The sequence below is a fragment of the Canis lupus genome, chromosome 36, assembly GCF_048164855.1.
Source record: "Canis lupus baileyi chromosome 36, mCanLup2.hap1, whole genome shotgun sequence".
Classification (NCBI taxonomy): domain Eukaryota; kingdom Metazoa; phylum Chordata; class Mammalia; order Carnivora; family Canidae; genus Canis; species Canis lupus.
The window spans coordinates 12,674,307-12,694,272 of NC_132873.1; the positions used below are offsets into that span (position 1 = coordinate 12,674,307).

The window sequence follows — 19,966 nt, forward strand, 5'->3', positions numbered from 1 at the left end:
GCAATAATCCTTAATAATCTATTGCAACTTTAATTTCCCAGATGTGTACAAAAGTAAAGTACACATGAAAAGTATGAATCTGCAGTCCACTGATCCCTTATATTTGTTAGAAAAATCTCAGTAACCTTACTTGGGAAAAAAAGTAACACTTTTTTCCCTATAGATATAAAAATAAACCTTTCTACCACTTCTCTGGCTATGAGATGTGATTATAAATAAAAAGGCAAGGGGTGCCTCTGTGGCTCAGTCAATTAAGTGTCTTCCTTCTGCTCAGGTCCTGATCCCAGGGTTTTGGGATTGAGTCAGGAATTGGTTTCCTTGCTCAGCGGAGAGCCTGCTTCTCCATCTCCCTCTGCCTCTCCCCTCAGCTCATGCTTTTGCTCACTCTCTCTATCAAATAAGTAAATAAAATCTTTTTGAAAAATAAATTAAAAAGTAAAGGCATAATGGAGTGGGAAAGGGGATACAAGTACAGTTGTAAATGTGTTTTAAACCCAGAAATCCCGAAGAGAAATATTACTTTCCAAAGAGAAAAGCTTCAGTTATTGTTCAAAAAACTGGGTGGAATTTGTACACTGATAAATCCATGGTTTAGTTCTGCTCACAATGCACCCTTAATCTCTCAAGGCAATGGTACCTATACACACAAAACAATCACTACCACAGCAGGTGCAGCAGGAGTAGATAGAGAGAACCGACAGCATGCTAATAAGAAGATGGTTAGAAAAACCACAGTCTGTCAAGCCCTGGAAAAGAAATGTGGTCATGAGCAAATTCAGCCTGCAATCAGAGACAGAGTTTTCATGGTATGGGTCTGAATGATAATGATGAGCCCAGACATATGTTGCCATCCTTCCTCACTTTTCAAACAGAAAGGATGTTTTTGCTCTAACTATGGCACTAGAAACATTATAATAATACTTTACACTGACAACTGGCTCATCTCCCCACTAAATCAGAGGAGGTGTGTCCTTTCCTCTAACACAAAGGGGAAAGTTATACTCATGATCTAACAAACAGTATAATTCAGTCCTGATCTTTTCTTTTCTTTTTCTTTCTTCCCTTTCAACCTTGGAGAATAGCCAATTTGTGCAGCTAAAAAAGAATAATGCAAGCAAGTCAGAGAAAAAGGTTGTAGAGCAAATCAGATATTTAATAAAGAAAGGAAAAGGCCATTTCAATGTAGATTCAATTAGTTTCAAGTCCAAAGGTTTCCCACAGGTCCCTAACAAAGACCTGTGAGTTATACTGAGTGAGGTTCAGATGCCCTTTTTTTTTTTTAAAGAACTAGGACATATCCCTATGGTCCCTGACATAGGCAGGAAAACTGATTTAGTGGCCTAATTCCATTCTCAAAATTTGAAACTCCAGTATTGCATTGGTGCCTTTGGGGCATTTTCCTGACATTTCACTGATGCTAAACTGTTCTCCATTTGGCTTTTTACAAATTGATACATATAGCTGTGAGCACAAACATGTGTAAAGGTAAATTTACTATCCAAACTCTTGAATGAAGAAAGACAAACTGTGGAGGAAAGAAAACTTAAAAAAAAAAAAAGGGAAATCAGACTTAGCTTTAAAAGGGGCTGGGGGTGAGGGGGTGGTGGGCTAGACTCACAATGTACTAAACAACACCTAAGAAGAGCTTAAACCCAAAGACGGCAAGTTAGTCAAAGAATGCCAGTGCCAAGAGGTGGCTTGTTGGAACACAGCACAATTTCCACCAACCTCATAACTTAATATGCACAACTGATGCTTTTTCTTTCTTATGTGAAGTGTTTTGCAAATGCAGGTTCAGACAATCCCATTCTGCGTCCCACCCCATGAGACAGCTGCCTGAGCCACTCCCATGTATAATTATGGAGCTGCCACAACATTCAGGTGACTCAAATTGAATCTGTTATATAGCAGGATCCACCTATCATTTGTATCAACTACTTGTAAGACACCAGAGTGCAAATCCTCCTGCTGAATATCTAAATGGCTAAGGGCAGAGTGGAAGAAAAAAGTGACCATAAGCAAGCAGGGAAGGGGGAACACTTCAGCTAGAGCCACATGAAAGGCATGCAGAGTGGCGTGTCATTCAGTAGGTCCTCTGAGAAAGCAATGTATAGATTCTTTAAGCACATGAGAGGGTAGGAAGTTAAGAATATACTTAAACTTCATTTCCAGAAATTGCTGGTAGAGGCAAGATGAGCTTCAATGTGCTCTGTGTGTGTGTGTATATAGTGTAGGATTCATTTACAGAGGAAGGATGAAAGCAAGCGAAGACAGTCATAGGTCCTACCTTAAGCCTGACTCCTTGAAACTGACCCAAGAGAGAGGCTGCATGTAGGAGATTATTGCCAAGTACCCTCAAGAATAAGGGCAGTAAAGGAGAAGGGGCAGCCCAAGCCATTGGAGAAGCTGATCACAACGCAGTTGCCACAGAGGACCCGACCTATGGCATGGGCAGTTTGGGGTTTAGGATGCCCCTTCAGAGAGATCGCAGATTGAATCAAGGGGACTAGGCTCTTGTACTCCTCAAAATAGCCAGTCATTTGATGCTCTTGAAAGACAGTTTATTTTTTAATTTTTAATTTTTTTGTTTTTTTAAAGATTTTATTTATTTATTCATGAGGGACACACACACATAGAGAGAGAGAGAGGCAGAGACACAGGCAGAGGAAGAAGCAGGCTCCATGCAGGGAGCCCGACGCGGGACTCGATCCCGGGTCTCCAGGATCACGCCCTGGGCTGACGGCAGGCGTCAAACTACTGAGCCACCCAGGGATCCCAAAGACACTGTTGAGAAGATGAAAAGGCAACCCTCAGCACTACCCTGCCTGGCCCCTGGAGTGATGGTCAAGGCTTTACTAAAGGCTCTGAGTTAGGCCCCATGATGAGAAGGTGTAAAGTGGAATTATTCTGCCTGAAGGAAAGCAGATTAAAGTTTCAAAAGGTAAAAAGACTTGTTCTGACTAGTTGTTCTCCACCTTGCTCTAAACACGTTTAAACTTCTGGTTGAGAGATATTTAGGTTAGCTCTAAGAAAGCACTACTAGAAGTTATAAGGATATTAAAAACCCTGATTGACAAAAGAAGTATGAAGCTCCTTTTCTGGAAGGATCTCAGGTGAAATCGTTACCCATAAGTAGAGGTTGTGACAGGTTAGAGTAAATGGACATTTCTCTTTCCTTTCTTTTCTCTTTTTCTTTTGTTTTGTTTTTTTAACAGTAGCCAGGAAATACTTAGGGCTATGATGAGTCAGACATAAACTGGAGGCCATGGTACTCATAGAGTATACTTGTTACCATTTAGCACCATAGTTTTTGTATTCAAGACTCTCTCTCTCTCTCTCAGCTATTTTTCAAACTTTAGTCAGAAAGACAATCATATATAGAGATTTTAAAATGCATATTGAACCTGAACCTCCTGAATCACAATCTCCAGTAGTGAAGTCTGAAAATCTGTATTGTTAATAAGCCCCCACAGTGGCACATCAGAATTACTGCTCAAGAACTTGAAGTTACCCAGGGAAAAAGTTTTGTATAGCTCCTTGGACTCCAAGTCCTGTCCCTCAGAGGGCAGAAAATTCAGCCTGAGAATCTGATCCTTGCTTTCTCAGCTGACCTTGAGAACAGCCCTGGACTCAAATTCAAGGCTCAACCCAGGGGTTGGGAGGATGGCAAAGGAGCCAGCTCCTCCCTGCAGCTATAGACCCTGTCGCAGCCCCTTCCATTGGTACCAGGGTCACAGGCTGACCTGTTGTGTGATCCCTTCCAGATGATCCTATATGGCAGTAGCTGAATTCTTGAAGTTTCCTTCCAGATCTAAGTTACAGTGCTGAATTCATAGTGCTCTATAGGAGCAGCTTTGCCCACCTCTTATTATAAACTAAACTTCTCACATAGTTACTCGCCTGTGCATTTGAACTCTTGTCTCTCATGGCAAATAGAAAGGGAAAAAAGAAGTACAAAAAACGTGGCTACCGGGCAAGTCAGAAAATTTTGAAGTTTCTCTTTTAAATAACTGAAAAGGACCTGCTGCGAGGCAATTCTGAAGCTTAAAAGAGAGACAATATGAGCCACAGTGTCTCTCTGTTGGTGACTTTCCCCTGCCAGGAAGTAGGACTGCCCGATATGCCAAAAAAACACCTCAAAATGGGACAATATTTTATGGGCCTTTGGCAATACATCATCTCCATTCCATAGGTGAGTTTTATATGGTTGACTGGGGGTGGAAGAAAATGTAATCCTCCTGATTAATGATTCATTGCTGCAAGAAGGTTGCTCTGGTAAGGGACGCTTTCCATTTCTACCTTCATTATGCATTTTAAGCATATAGAGAAATGGAGACCTATGTATTTTAACAATGCAATGTAGGTACATACTTCCAACAACAGAGGACGAATCCTGTTTTTCATTTTGCTTGTAAAGATGTGTGCTAACAGAGTTGATCAAGATCCCTTCTCAAACATTAAGTACAGAGAGGAAAAGACAGTTTAAATGTCTGTACACTTTTTACCAACTTTCTGTACTCACAGTCTTTAATCTAAGAAAACCCCAGCATACCTGTGTTTCACATGAAAGCGGCTCTTGCCCAGCAGGTACATTTAGAGAAAAGAATCTGTCAGCACACTAATAATGGTCCTGACAAGGGAGGGAGGAAATGTTGCCAGCACCATAGGAAATACTATCTCTGGAAAATTAAAAGTGTACCGTAGTGTGTAGGGTGTGTGTGTGTGTGTTTATGCTCTTGTTTCCTTCACTGGCAATAGCTCCTGTCAATCCATGAATTCTCCACTATGAATGAAATAGAAAATTGCTTCAGTATTAAAAAGTCCCAGCTGGATGTTAAGCCAACAGCATGGTGCTTTTAAACTTAAGCTTAGATAACTCTTGCTTTATGCTTCTTAGGGCTGGAAAGGAAATAGGGTACTCTCCACAACACATGCAATACTAAGGAGAAAAGCGGAAAAAGTAACAGCTATATGCCTAATTTTGTGTGTATGTTTTGTTTTGTGAAGGGGAGAATTTTCTAGAAAAAAGAGACAGAGGGGCATCTGGGTGGCTCAGTGGTTAAGCATCTCACTTTGGCTCAGGTCATGATTCCAGGGTCCTGGGATCAAGTTCTGCATTGGGCTTGCTGCAGTGGGGGGCCTGCTTCTCCCTCTGCCTATGTCTCCGCCTCTCTCTCTGTCTCTCATGAATAAATAAATAAAATCTTAAAAAAAAGAAGAGTAAAAAGAGAGAGACTATAGAAAAAAACAGACTATCAAAAAAAGACTATAGATTATAGAAAAAAGAGAGACCTTCTCTCTCAATGACCTAGTTGCCAAGAAAGCTCTAGGGAAATTGTGGGAGGAAACAGAAGGTGTGGTTGCTAGGAGGTCAGAGGGAAAGGTAACATCAACAGAAAGATAAGCTGTTGCCCCTTTGATAGCAGACACATAGTAGCAGTTACTAGAACTGCCATTATGCACTGGAGCCACCAACTGGCCACCAAAATCAGTCTTCCTTCTTTCTTTGTGACTGGACACTCAGCAGCTCAGCAAAAGACTTGATTTCACAGCCTTCTGGACAGCTGGGCGTGCCAAAGTGACTAAATCCTCATCAGTGGAATAATGTAGAAGTTTTGGTTTCCACTCCCGGGCCTGGGGCTGAAGGCAAGTGCACCCCTGTGTTTAACCGACCTTCCCACAAGCTGGAATACAGATGTGCCATGACCAATGAGGACCTTACAGACAAGGATAACACACTGAGGGAGGGAAAAACAATAAGATGAAATGAAGAGAAAAATAAACATATTTCACTGATTATGCTTTTGACCTTCTTTGTAACTAGTATACACTGTAACATTTTGAAACTAAGATATCAGAACAAAACTAAAGAGCTCTCAGATCATACCCATTTTCTCAGTTTAATATAGACCTTACCAGATTTCTAGAGGTATTCTGTTCTAAAAGCAATAATACAATGAGTATTTCCTGAGAGTTTACACAAGGTACATTTACAAAATGAAAGAAGTAAAACTCTAATATTTTTTTCCAAAAAAAATTATTCTAAATTTATAAAAAGATGGAATGGGCTTTGAAAAATCATCAACAATCAAAACTCTATTGACCATAAATGTGTTCAGCCACCATAGCCACAGATGAAAATAGTACTGTTATGGGCAGAATTGTGCCCCCCTCCCATACATGCATATGTTGAAGGCCTAACTGCCAGTACCTCAGCGTGTGGCTATACTTGGAGATATGGGTTCTTCAAGAATGTAGTAAAGGTGAAATGAGGTCATTCTGCTGGGTACTAATCCATTATGACTGGTGTCCTTACAAGAAGAGATTAGGAAACAGACACACAGAGATCACGCAAAGACACAGGGAGAAGACAGCCATGTGCAAGCTAAAGAGGCTTCAGAAGAAATCAACCCTAATAAGCCTGGATGGCTCAGCAGTTGAGTGTTTGCCTTCGGCCCAGGGCATGCTCCCGAGGTCTGGGGATCGAGTCCCACGTCAGGCTCCCTGCATGGAGCCTGCTTCTCCCTCTGCCTATGTCTCTGCTTCTCCCTCTGTGTCTCTCATGAAAAAAATAAATAAAATCTAAAAAGAAGAGGAAGAAATCAACCCTGCCAGCACCTGTATCTCAGATATCCAACCTCCGGAACTGTGAGAAAATCAACTTTTGTCGTTCAAGCCACCCAATCTGGCTATCCTTTGTTATGACAGTCCTAGAAGACTAATACAAGTATGTCTACGTCAAGTATTTTTCTTTTGAGCCAGAACTAAGGAGAAATTCTTTGGGTTGCTTCTCTAACAAAATGAAACAAAACAAAAGAAATGGGTTTTACATAATTTCTAGTATTTCAGATCTATGGGTTCTTCTGACTAACAAAGAGAGAACTTGCTCATACTTTGACTATATCTGAACCTTCAAAACAATTCTGTACCCTCCCCAAAATAAGTCTGGATCCATGCCTTATGCTATATTCAAACTCCAAAGAGGCTACAGACCTAAATGTAAACTTAAAAAGATGATAAAATAAAATGCAGAAAGCCATCTTTGCAGCCTAGGAGTAGATAAAGACTTTTTTGGACATGAAGCTAAATCCTCAAATCACAATGTCAAAGTTGGATGAGTTTAACTGCATTAAAATGAAGAATTATGGTACAAGGAAGGATACCCTCGAATAAGCTAACAGACCAGAAGAGATTCTGCAACATCTAAGGCAGAAAAAGATTAATATCTATAATAACTTGCTCCCCCCACGCACAGGCAAAAAACAAAAACAACTCCTGCAAATCAACAAGAAAATAACACAATACCCGATAGAAAAATGGCCAAAGGATATGAGCCAGTAAATCTCAGAGAAAGGCCAGATGTCTAACAAGCAAAGCTCAACATCCTCAGCAACAAAAATACTGAAAGTTTAACCATCAATGATATGTCCACGTTGCCCATTAGAACTGCGAAAACTAGAACATTAGATAATAACCAGTGTTGGAGAGGACATGGGAATGACAGAAACGATTAGATACTATTGGAGGGGAAATAAACTAGTCCAATAGTTCTGGAAAGTATTCTAAAGGGACAAGGGAAACCAAAGATAAGATGTCCTTTGATCCAGCAATCTACTTTTGGGTACAGTAGTCCACCCTTACCTGTGGAAGATTCGTTCCAAAATCCCTGGTGGATGCCTCAAACCACAGGTAGCTCCGAATCCTACATATATTACATATTTTTTTCCCTAGGCATATATACCTAGGATCAAGTTTAATTTATAACTTAAGCACAGTAAGAGGTTAACAGCAGTAACTAATAATAGAGGAGTTATAAAAATATAATAATCAAAGTTATGTGAATGTGGTTTCTCTACGTCAAAATCTTTTCTTGTATTATATTGTACTGATGCTCCCTCTTCTTGTGATGATGTGAGATGACAAAAGGCCCACGTGGTGAGATGAGGTGAGAATGATGCAGACGTCGTGAGGTAGAGTTAGGCTATTAATGACCTTCTGATGATTCCTCATAAGGAGAACCCTCTGCGTCCAGAGCAAGGCTGACTATGGGGGGACCGAAAGTGCGGAAAGCCAAATGGCAGATGAGGGTGGCCTGCAGTGTTCATCTCAGGAATACTCACATCCAGATCCTTCTGAAAACATGTGCCTGGCTATACCTGGCCGGTTATTTGTGATGTGGAAGTGAGAAACAATGCCCATCCTCGGGGGGAAGGATAAGTAAAATGAGGTGGAGTTCTACTATGAAAATATTACACATTAACTAAAACAACCAACTGTACGCAGAGCAACACAGACCTAGGTCACAAGCTCTGGAGTATTTGTAGCACTATTCCACTTATTACAAGTATTCATGATATATTTTCCAAAGATCTATAAATTAAACATATTGTGGTGATTGCCTTCTGGAGGAGAAGACTGGGTGGGAACTGGGCATTAAGAGAAAAATTAAAATAGACCGATAATGTTATACGAATACACCGATAATGTTATATGAAAAACCAAGGAGTATAATTAGTTCATTTCTGCACCTGAGATTTAAATACAGAAGCCCATACAACAAAAACCTCCTTCCCCAGGTTCTTCCTGAATTTCTTTCTGCACATTATTTGAGCAAGCCAAATCTTCAACGAGGAGGACACTGGAATTATTTAGACAGTTGCCGAATCTTACTAAAAGTTGTTGGTCACGCTATCTCAATGTTCACAAGCCAGGGGCAATTTGTTGCTCTCCTCCTCCCCACAAGGGATATTTGGCATTTGGCAACAACTGCAAACATTTTTGGTCATACCACATGGGAGTTGGGTGCTACTGGCACCCAGTGGGTGCGGCCTGCTTGCCGGGGATGCTGCTAAACACACTCTAATGGACGGAATGGGCTCCCCCAGCAAAGAAACATCCCTTTCCAACTCTCAATAGTGCTGAGAGCGAAAACCCTTACACTTTTTCATTGCATTTTCCATTTACCTTCTAAGATCCTTGGGAGGCTGCCTTGCAAGCTGACCGAAGATCAAAGAATGCTCCTTTCCTTCAAGATGCTCCTTTCTTCTTTCCATCTTACTCTTCTACTTACTCTTTGTCCATCTTCCCCCTTCCATTCGTCTTTTATTTCTGCTCAAGCACAATCTACTGTCTTGGTCGCCTCTCTCCCTCTAGTAGTCATTAATCTACTTAAATGCCGCACTGATGCTAATTGCTCATAAAGACTGTGAACGAGATAAACTGATAGCAAGCCATTAATAATTAAAGAAAATTAATTGATAAAATGCCTCTCAGTCCTTTTCCTCTTCTTTCTTATGAGTTGCTCTACCACACATCCATCTATTAAAATGGGAAGAGTACCAATCGGAGATTCACTGAGGGCCTCTACTAAATCTTCATGAATTGGGTGAAAGCGCTAACAAATGTCTTAGAAGGCAATAGTTTAGAAAAAAGCAAAGGGGGGGGAGTCAGATGTAGACTGTGAGAGGGCAGCCACAAAGGGACAATTTCAGGCCAAGGTGGGGGTGGAGGTGGGGATTGAGCTTCACCGGTTGAATGGGTTTTTTTGTTGTTGTTTTTGTTGTTTTAAGATTTCACTTATTTATTTGAGAGAGAGAGATAGAAATAGTGACAGATATAGCAGGAGTGGGGAAGCAGGTCTGGCTGAGCAGGAAGGCCTACCTGGGCCTCCATCCCAGGACCCTGAGGTCATGACCTAAGCCAAAGGCAAATGCTTAACCAAGCAAGCGCTCCGGGAATTCCATGTTTGATGCCCCGAGTCCTTCACTGAAACAAGAGGAAGGAAAAAGAGTAGAGACAGTAACTCTTTTTTTAACTGCATTCCAGGATTCTCTCAGCCACAGACTGGGATTAATATGTACCCGGTGGGAGTTAATTGTAAAGGAAAGGACTGATTTTCAGACACTGGAGACTTAAACATTGAACTTCAATGTTGCGGATATCCTGCTCTGTTGGACTTGGTCACTGCAGGTCCATGTTCAGGTAGCCAAGGATTCAGGTAGACACAGCATCAGGGCCCACCTGAGGCCAAGGAGCAGATCTGACTTCTGGAGTCTTGTGTTTTCATGCATTTTCCTTGAAGTTTCGGTTGCCCTTGGCCATTCACAGCTCGGCCTCGGGGGCCCTGGAGGGCGAATTGTCATCACTGTCTCCAAGGGACCCAGGACGCAGCTCTTCAATATACCCTGTTTTTGTTTTTGTTTTTGTTTTTTTGTCCTCCAAGCTGCTAATGCTGGCAATGGTGTTTTGTTTATTTTCTTCCCTTTTGCTTTTCCGGAAGCAAAAGACAAAGTCTGGAAGGTCTCTGCAGACACATCATCCTCCCGGATTTCATTCAGTCCGAGCAGTAGAAATAGGAGTATGTTCAGGCCCCGAAGCAGCCTTTTTTGTTGTTGTTGCTCTCCAGATAAATTCCTAATTCTAATGAATCATCTGCACTTGAATTAGTTTTTCTTTTTTAAAAAAAAAAAAAAAAAAAAAGAATTAAAAGAGAAGAAAGGTACGGGAATACTTGGCACGGATGCCCATCCCCGCCCCCGCCCCCCGCCCCCCGGGAGGAAGCACCCGGGCCAACCCTTTCGACATCACGCTACTGTCTCTTTAACAAACGGTACATGGGAAGGGGGCGGGGCTCCGGGGAGTGGGCGCTCCTGATTGGTCCGGCTGGCAGGAAGTGGGCGGTGAAAGCGTGGCGGCTGCCGGCGTCCGAGGCCGCTGCGTGAGAGGCCGAGGCGTGGCCGGGCGTGCGGGCGGCTCGCTGCTCCGCGTCCGGGGAGCAGAGCCGAGGCCGCCGCACGGGGTCCCTGTTCCGCGGCGCGCGCTGGGCCCCGGCGGCCTGCTCGCGGAGGTGCAGCTTCCCGGCAGCCGCGCCGCCGTGGGCCCTGGGTCCGAGCCTCCCCGCCCGCGCGCTGCTCCGCCGAGGCCCCGGGCTCTGCCCCGCCGCTTCCTTCCCTCCGCTCTGCAGGCTCGCCTCCGGCGTCATGGCTCAAAGGGCCTTCCCGAATCCGTACGCCGATTTTAACAAATCCCTGGCCGAAAGCTACTTTGATTGTGCCGGGCGGGTGAGTGTGGGATACCCGCGCCCGCATCCCTGCCCCCGGGGCCTAGCGTGGAGAGGAGGAAGGGAGCAGCGTCCCCCTTAGGTCGCGTGTTATCGCGAGATGCCGCTGCCAGCCACGGGGCCGGCTCTGCGACTCGAGCACAGTCCTCGTGGACAGGGGCTCCGTCATTGAGCACTTAGAGCCTAAAAATTGGCGAATGTGTCTTTTTTTTTTTTCTATGCAATTGTGTTTTTTTTTTTTTTTTTTTTTTTGGGGATCAGTTGAAAGAGAGGAGAGCAGGCCCGGTGGGATGTCCCCTGTTCCTGCCTTAGGTGTGTGTAGGAACCTGGGCAGGTAAACGAGGACAGCAAGAAGCTGGGATGCGCGGTAAAGGCAGCGTTAAGCTCAAAGTGCTAAGTTACAATGTGGGGACACAGGCCTGAAAATCGCCCTAGTGTTGCCACTTTTTGCAGGACATCCCCACAGCTGGGGGGGGCGGGAGGGAGTAACAGTGTTATTTTATTTTATTTTACTTTTTTATTTTTTTGTTTTATTTATTTTATTTTTTATTTATTTTATTATTTTTTATTTAAATTTTTAAATTCAATTTAATTTTTATTTTAATTTTTTTTGTGTTACTTTATTTTTTATTTTATTTTTTGTTTATTTTATTTTTTATTCATTTTACTTTAATTTTTTATTTTATTTTTATTTTAATTTTTATTTTATTTTGTAATTTTGTAATTTTTAATTATTTTTATTTTATTATTTTATTTTATTATTTTATTTTATTTATTTTATTTTAATCATGTTATTTGTAAAGCACTGAGCAAAAGAGAAGCTGATTGTAACATCCCCCAGGCCTGTGTTTTCTCATGCCTCTTTGAGTGAACCTAATCAAGAGGAGATGCAGTTCTTTCTAAGAATACCCAGCTGAGAAATTCTAGAGCGTGTTAGGTCAGAAGAGTGATCTCTTTGAAGTGCACACACATTTTTTCAATTTAATTTTTTTTTAGTTCTACCAGTTTATATCTACTAGACTCGCCATACGAAAAGCATTTCTCATGAGCCCTAAATGGCCTCAGAGCTCTCCTACCTGCCAAGTTAACTTGATGTGTGGCTCTTTTGGTTCTTCCCTTGAAACATTTGTCTCGATGGATTCATTTTACATCAGTAATGCAAGTAGGAGGATGAAAGAGATGGAGAAGAGTTGTAGGATAGAAGGGTGCCAAAGTGTGTGTGAATCTATAGTCAGTCTGATTTTTTTTTTTTTTTTAGAGATTTTATTTATTTATTTATTTGAGAGAGAGAGAGACTCTGAAGCAGACTCCACACTGAGCACAGACTTGGGGCTCAGTCCCACAACCAGAAGATCATGACCTGGGCCGAAACAGTTGGATGCTTAACTGACTGAGACACCCAGGTGCCCCTGATTTTTTTTTTTTTTTTTTTTTTAAAAGACCAAACTTGAACCACCTAAGCAAAGCTTCTTAGAATGATCTTGATGTCATATGGCTTCCTTTTGGCCATTTGGCCCTGTGTTCTGTCCAGCTCTGTAGACCCTAAAGCTGAAGTATTTTGTCCGGTCTTGTTGGAGGGAGACCTGCTGTTTCATGCTTACTTGGCAAAGAGAGCATGCCTGAGGGTTTATCCTAATGACAGACGCCTTCAATAAAATAAGCTCACTATTCAGGCTGTTTATAAATTAAATGCTTTTACAAATTTAACCATTTCCAAGGGAGAAAAAAAGATATTCAAGAATTTAAACTCTGTTCCAAAAATAACAAAGTAATTTATTACCTAACACATGGTTTGGGACCAATTCCAGAAAGAAACTAGCATACCAGTTCTAAAATTGTTTAGTGTTGAACATCAAGGTTCAGACCCTAGAGATCTGTCCTCCTTAATTGGTTAACACAGACGTTGAGTAAGGAGTGTTTTCTGGCATCTATCATAAAAAAAAAAAAAAAGGGCTTTTGGAGACTCTGCAAATTATTGCTAGAGTTTGAATAATTTTGTGGTCTGCCACAAGCAATCAGTATTCTAAGGCAGGTCACCTTTATTAAATGCAATTATGTGACAAATAGAAAGTAACTTCTGTTCCTGAGGCTGAGGTGTTCTCATTCTGGGTCTCAGAGTAAGGCCCGGCAAGATGATAAATTATCCATGATCTATGAACAGAAGATGACATGTTCTCATGTAGATATACTCTTCTATCTAGTTGAGATTCATAGACCTTTTATATTAATATTGAAGTACGTTTTATCTTCCTAAATGTATTTTCAAGACTTATTGAAACCTTCACCTCTTGGCAGAAATTATTAAATAATGGGAGTGTGTCCGTCAGACAGTCTGGTTTCTTCTTCAGAGTGTGAAATAAGGGATCATTGTGGTGTTTCAGAATCAGTCCAGATTTGGTTGATAGTTTGATTTGCCTTATCAGAGATGCTCTTCAGAAGTAAAATTTAATATCTTTTATAATAATTCTGACACAACCTGCTTTCTTTTTTCAGGCTTAAGATGCCCTTTTTAAAAAATGAGATTATGTTAACCCTTTTTAAAAAAAGGAGATTATGTTAACAGGTAGTAGTTTTTATAATCAGGTTTGCAGGGTGAAATAAAATGTTTGTGCCCATGTAATATTCCCCAACACTGTTTTGAAATTTTACTGCTTTGCAAAATCCAAGTCTGGGAATTATAGCAGGTTCCTAAAATTGTTGAGGGATACATTAAAGTGACTTTTTATGACACTTCATGATTCAGGGTATACAGAACTTGCAAAATATTTTTCAGTAGCCTTTAGGATGCATAACAGTGCGTTGGTGGGCCTCCGTATGGATGTCACTACCCCCACAGCCCCAACCTTCATAGGCTTTTTAATCCATATCCAAATTATTACTTGTTATAGACCCCTGGACTGCTTAAAATTGTAACAGTACTAACAGTTACATCTCCGGATGTAAATGATCTCATTTGATCCTCAGAGTACCTTTTGACGTTGGTGGGGCAGGTGTTATTATCCTGACTTTATAAAGGTAACTGAAGCATAAAGAAGTTATGAGTAGAGTGAGAGCACTCAGCTAATAGCAGGTGCTGAGAGCTAAGAGCACTCAGCCTCATTCATTGGACAGTATTGATGAAGCCCCTCACTTCTCGGCTAGGCACTGTGCAGGCCTGGGTTTCTTGATGCTAGGTCTGATGTTCTCTCCACTCTGCCCACGGCCCCTGATATCCATGAATTTATTTTGACTTTCTTCTGCTACTTGTACAATTTTTAAAATTTGTTTATCCGTTTTTTGCAAGTGGAGTTTTAGGAACGTTGACCCTCATTTTTTTTAAATAACTAAAGCAATGAGAGTGTTTCCTTAGGGAATTATCATTGCTGCCTCTTGAATGGCTGGAAAACAGCGAACATCTTCTGATTTGTGCTGAATTTATTAAGATGACTTTTATTATAATAAAAAATATCGATTTAAATAAGAGATGCTCCCTATTAGATGGGAATTACTGCATGCCACCTTTTCATCAGCAGTCTATTTTAGTATTTAATTATAAATCTTATGTAGAACATTTAAGTTAAAGAACGTTTCTTGCATTGAGTAGGAAAATGTCATAGCCCTTTTAGGTTTTATTAATTTGTCCAGTTTCCCCAGGCAGAAGAAGTGGTTTAAGTGGAAAGGAAGTGCTCTCCTATTTTTGATAGCCTGTAGTCCAGCAAGTTGAGTGGTCCATATTTTTTGATATTTGTTTTCCCTTTAATATCTACAGCTGACTCCTGAGTTCTCACAACGCTTAAACAATAAGATTCGAGAGCTTCTTCAGCAAATGGAGAGGGGCCTAAAGTCGGCAGACCCTCGGGATAGCACTGTTTACACTGGCTGGGCAGGTATGAAGTGCTCACCTTGAGTTGGCATAAGTATTGTAGACAAGAGCCAAAGCGTTACCTTTTGAGCTGACTGAATGGGACACCCTTAAATGCTTCCTGCGTCTGTATATGAATTGTTGCTTCTGGGAGAATGCTGTGCTCTCAGCCTAGCTAGAGGCCTCGGTATCTGGATTTTTAACAGTGCTCTGAATTTAGGGCAAGGAATTCATACCTGCCGCAAATTTGGATGGCGGCTTGTAGAAAGAAAAATTGCTGTTTAGCATTACATAATTTGGAGATGGAATTACAGTGGGAAGAGTTGGGAAGAGTCCCAGAATATAGTGTGTGAAACAGAAGTAAAGAAGTAAGGAGAATGTATCCACAGAAAATAAAACACACCCAGATGTCTCTTTAAAAAAAAAAAAAAAAAAAAAAAAAGGAAGTTCTCACCTAATACATATCCATACATCAACATAGAGTAAACCGGAGATTCTGTGAATTATCCTTCTGAATAGTCATTGCTGGTTGGTTTGCATTTACTGTTTTCTAGTCATTGAGAGGCTGGAGAAAGTTTGAGAAGAAATAGTAGATAGGTGTCAAAGAGGTGAGAGACAAACCAAAGAGGGAATGTTGAAGAACTTCAGTTAGTTCGCTAATGTAGACAGACCGAAAGATAGCTTTGTAATCTCAAGGATGCACAGTTGAGAGACTCCGTGTGTTCCAGTTACACTGAAAAGGAGATAAGGAGGAACAAGTGTTCAGCTTAAGGAATTTGAATTTGACTTTAAGGCATTGGTGCTTGTCACCAACACACAGATTTCTGGGCCTCACGATGGAGCTTGACTTCGATTTTGAATTAATAGTTGACAATGTTAAGAAAAACCATCAATCAGGCCCTCTACTGCCAGGGCTATTTGAAAAACTAAAGGTTAAATAGAAATGGAAATAGGAAAATTTCACACCAAAGCAAAATGCAATTGTGTTTAAATTTTTGGCAGTATGAGTTAACAGTGTCATCTCCTTTGAATGCCAATGTCCTTCAACTTTTTATATTTAAGTATTTATGATACTTATTGCTGGCTCTTGAAAGCAGCTTATGTGGCAAGAGTCTTAGGCAAATTGGCATACTAGGCAGTTTAGGCCGTTTTATGATATAGCATAAAATCTTCCAGATAAATTTGCTAATGGCTTTTGAGGCAGGGGTCCTAAATGTCTCTTAATTGAGCACTGTTAAAAAGCCATTATTCCCACATAAAATGGACTGTCTCCTTCAATGTTACCGTAAATAAAATGCTTTTCTTCCCTGCTAGTGTTCAATCTAGATAGCATGAAACCGAATTGCATAAGAAACTAAAGCTAATTCAACACATAAAATCATGTCGATGCCTTCTCTTCCCATTATTGTATCTTACTAAGTATGAGCTCTTTATTATTGCAATTTTATCACCAAAAAATGCATTCATAAACATTTTGACACAAAAATATTTGCTGTTGTGTGTCTAAGCAGTGTTTACATAATGATGTGTAGATTTGTATGTTATTTCGTGTGTTCCCCATAGTGTCTTCCAAAGAGTGATACCTTTTGGAAAATAAGGATTCTCTTTATTTTTGTTCACCAAATTTAACTTTGGTCACCAAATTTAGTGTCATATAATTGTAAATATTAATTTGTTGTTTGCTCTTGTTGCTAACACGTCCAAAATCATACTACTTTGGGAAATGCTATTTTAGAAAACCTTTAAAACTTGATCACCTTCTAGAGCATTGGTACTTATTGAGCATTTGTTGTCAGTCTACAATGAAAGCTTTTAAAAGTTATCATTATGTACTTTGAGAAAACTTCATGATTATTATTAAGTAGAACTTTAAATTACCACCTATTTTGTTAAGTTTCATTCCCCAATAGGAGTATGATCTGATAGTTAATGCTCATTCAGAAAGAATTAGGATTTAGAATAGGATTAGATTCTGTTGCATATACCCAAAAGAATCAAAATTAAAGTGACTTAAATAAATTTAAAAAATATAAATAAATAAGTAAATAAAGTGACTTAAATAAAAGTTTATTTTTTCTCTTATGTAAAAAAAGGCCAGTGCAGTCCAAAGTTGATATAGAGGCCTCAGGATGTCAATAAGAACCCAGATTCTTTTCTTTCTACTTCATTATCCCTCAGCCACTGGCTCCTACCTCTTGGCCAGATTGCTGCTGAAGATTCACGGATTACATCAACTTCTCAGGCTGCAGAAAGGAAAAAGCGGTGGGGAAAAAAGAATGCATTCTTCCCCTTTTAAAAGACTTCTTGGAAGCCCCATTCAACATTTCAATTTTGCTTGCTTCTCATTGGCTGGAACATAGTCACATGGTCACACTTAGCAAGGAGGAATAGTAAATGTAGTCTGTTAGCTGGAGTTAAGTGCATGTGGGGATAAGACCTAGCAATCTCTGCCATAAGTCCTGTATGAGAAGAAGAAAGATCCTTTTTCTTATTCTCCTTTAGACAATGAGCCTTCATTTTTTCCATCTGCAAAAAGATCTCTAATGTCTGTCCATTTGGGAGGAGTTTTTGTCTATATTTTGAAATTTCTTAAGCAATATTTTGCCCGTTCTGTGTTTCTAGGGAGACTTAACATATGGAATTCGTTTCAAGATACAAATTTTTCAAAATTTACTCATTTTAATTTTTTTCTTTTTAATAAGTATTAGTCGTTCATAAAGCCTGCCATCGGAAGGACGTATTGTAGGAATGCCAAATCATAATAATTTTCCTAGAGTTAAGTGTAACTTATATCAAGAAAGGGACTACAACTGGTTCTAAACTTTAATACTATGAAATGTTCACATTTTCTCAGCTTGACTAAACAGTTCTCTGCCTCTCCTTTCCACTTCCCCTCAAACTCTTGTTTGCTTGTCACAGGTTATAAAGTCCTTAATTTGTTTGTACCACGCATCAATCCATAGTAAACCCATAATCATGTGATTGTGTTTCTGCTTCATGACAGTAAAAAAAAGCAACAGAGCTAGGCTGCCCAGCTTCATAATACCACATTCATGCTATGACTGTATTTGCCTCAGTTGCTCACTTGATCTTGAAAGTGAAAGAGTTTTAGTGAAGAGATGAACTACTGTGTGTTTTTAATATTCCGTATGTACTTAAAACAGAAAAATTGGACTTCCATCATTTTTTTCCCATTTTATGTCTTTTTTAGGAAAAAGTTGAAACTAACAGTGACAAGGTACTTAGTAGAATTTCTGTACCTCTATGTTAGATGTTTTAGAAAACACTGTGTGCATAATGCTTTATTGGTAAGAGTGATATGTATAGGTTTAAATAAAAAGAAGAAGCGAATCATTGCTGTAGAAAGTACATTCACTTTACAAACTATTTGACAACTGAAATTATCTTGGTTTTATTGTAAAATGGGAGCAGAGGATATAACACAGTGGCGAGAACAGTTAACATAGGCTTTTAATAGGATTCAGACATCATTTTCACTAAAGCCTACATATTTACTCCTATGGGTTGCCACAGTGCAGTTTTATAACCTGTATTCCTGACTTTTACCTTTTTTTACTCATAACAGAGAGAGAAAATGCCTTGACCCTTCGAAAGAAAAGAAGGGAGAAATTTTCAAACCTTGCAGCTGTCTCATATTGGCCAATGAGGCAGTTATGGCAATATATTGCTCTGGGGTCTCATGCTTATCCAGGAATGAAGTATTGTGAATAATAAATTTTGCGGACAGTAATTGAGAGTTAAAAAAATTATTACTGATGTTCAGAAACAAGAATTCAGTAATTTAATAATAAATATATTCAGTAAATTTTAGTTCCCAAGAGAATGAGGATCATCAATATGCAGTTTCTTTTTATTTCCTTTTTTTTTTTAAGATTTTATTTATTTTATTCATAGAGAGGCAGAGACAGAGGGAGAGGGAGAAGTAGGCTCCATGCAGGGAGTCCAATGTGGGACTTGATCCCAGGTCACCAGGATCACACCCCAGGCTGCAGGTGGCGCCAAACCGCTGCGCCACTGGGGCTGCCCCAATATGCAGTTTCATGATCATTTTACTGTTAAAGGACAAAAGTAAAGATTAAAAGTGATTGCTATTAATAAAATATTGTTAGGATCGACATTTGAATGACAGGAGCCAGAGTGTGTGTGTGCACATATGCCAGTAACTAATGTCATATGCCAGGCACCATTCTGAGTGCTTTGCATTGAATGACTAACCTAAACCTCAGAACCACTCTATGGCATGGATACTATATGTATCCCTGTTTCACAGATGAGAAAACTGAAGCAAAACCAGGCTGAGTACCTATTCAAGGTCACATGGCCAGTGAGAAAGTGAGGACTCCATGCAGTGAGTCTGGCTTTAGAAACCTGGTCTTTACCCCATGACAGTGTGTGCCCTTGTCTGTGTATTTACTCTCCACTTCTATATTCGGGTTCACTCCACATATTTTGTAAGTGAAGAAGGTCTACACATAATTTGTAAGATGGAGTAATTCGAGCAGTGGTAACATGATGATACTCATTCTGTGCAAACATTTTAGAAGTGGCTAATGACTAGTCAGTCTTACGTGTTTTAGGAAAAAATTAGAGTAGATAGAACATGAAAGGAATTTGGAAAGAAGGAGGGAAACATGAGTTAGACAGGCAGAAATCCTTACTATTAAATAGTCTCCAGGAAGAAGTTGTTTAGGGACTGGACATAAAGTAAACCTGGAAGGATTTTTGGGCATTTGTAGCCAGAACAATGTTATCTCCAGCATTTTGCTACCAAAGTTGCTTCTGTACTTCCGAATCCTGAATTAGGATATGGTTTCAGGATAGAAAATTAACTGGGCCAAAACAGAAGCATTTCCTCATAATTGCTTGTATTTGAAAAGACTCGTTGAGGATCTTCTTATATGAAGTAGCACCCATAGTCTGAAAACAATCAGTAGCTCTTACAGCTGTTAATGAGTGATATTTGAAATAGTTCTTTTTTTTTTTTAATTTTTTTAAAAGATTTTATTTATTCATGAGAGACACAGAGAAAGAGAGGCAGAGACACA

General features: G+C 40.0%; 2 protein-coding genes across 4 annotated transcripts in view; one reads left to right on the top strand and one right to left on the bottom strand.

Moving 5' to 3' along the window:
• Nucleotides 1-19,966, bottom strand: part of CPS1 (carbamoyl-phosphate synthase 1) — a 357,452-nt gene that overhangs the window by 174,611 nt on the left and 162,875 nt on the right. The window lies entirely within an intron of this gene.
• The window catches only part of LANCL1 (LanC like glutathione S-transferase 1), a 36,763-nt gene continuing 27,595 nt past the window's right edge, over nucleotides 10,799-19,966 (top strand). The window contains exons 1-2 of one of the 2 annotated variants that reach the window (XM_072813566.1): nucleotides 10,799-11,060; nucleotides 14,808-14,925. In XM_072813566.1, the coding sequence (XP_072669667.1) occupies nucleotides 10,980-11,060; nucleotides 14,808-14,925 (199 nt within the window). In that variant the 5' untranslated portion in view covers nucleotides 10,799-10,979. Of the gene's footprint in view, nucleotides 11,061-12,432; nucleotides 12,463-14,807; nucleotides 14,926-19,966 lie in introns of those variants that run through there. The other variant, XM_072813565.1, reaches the window with a different exon arrangement.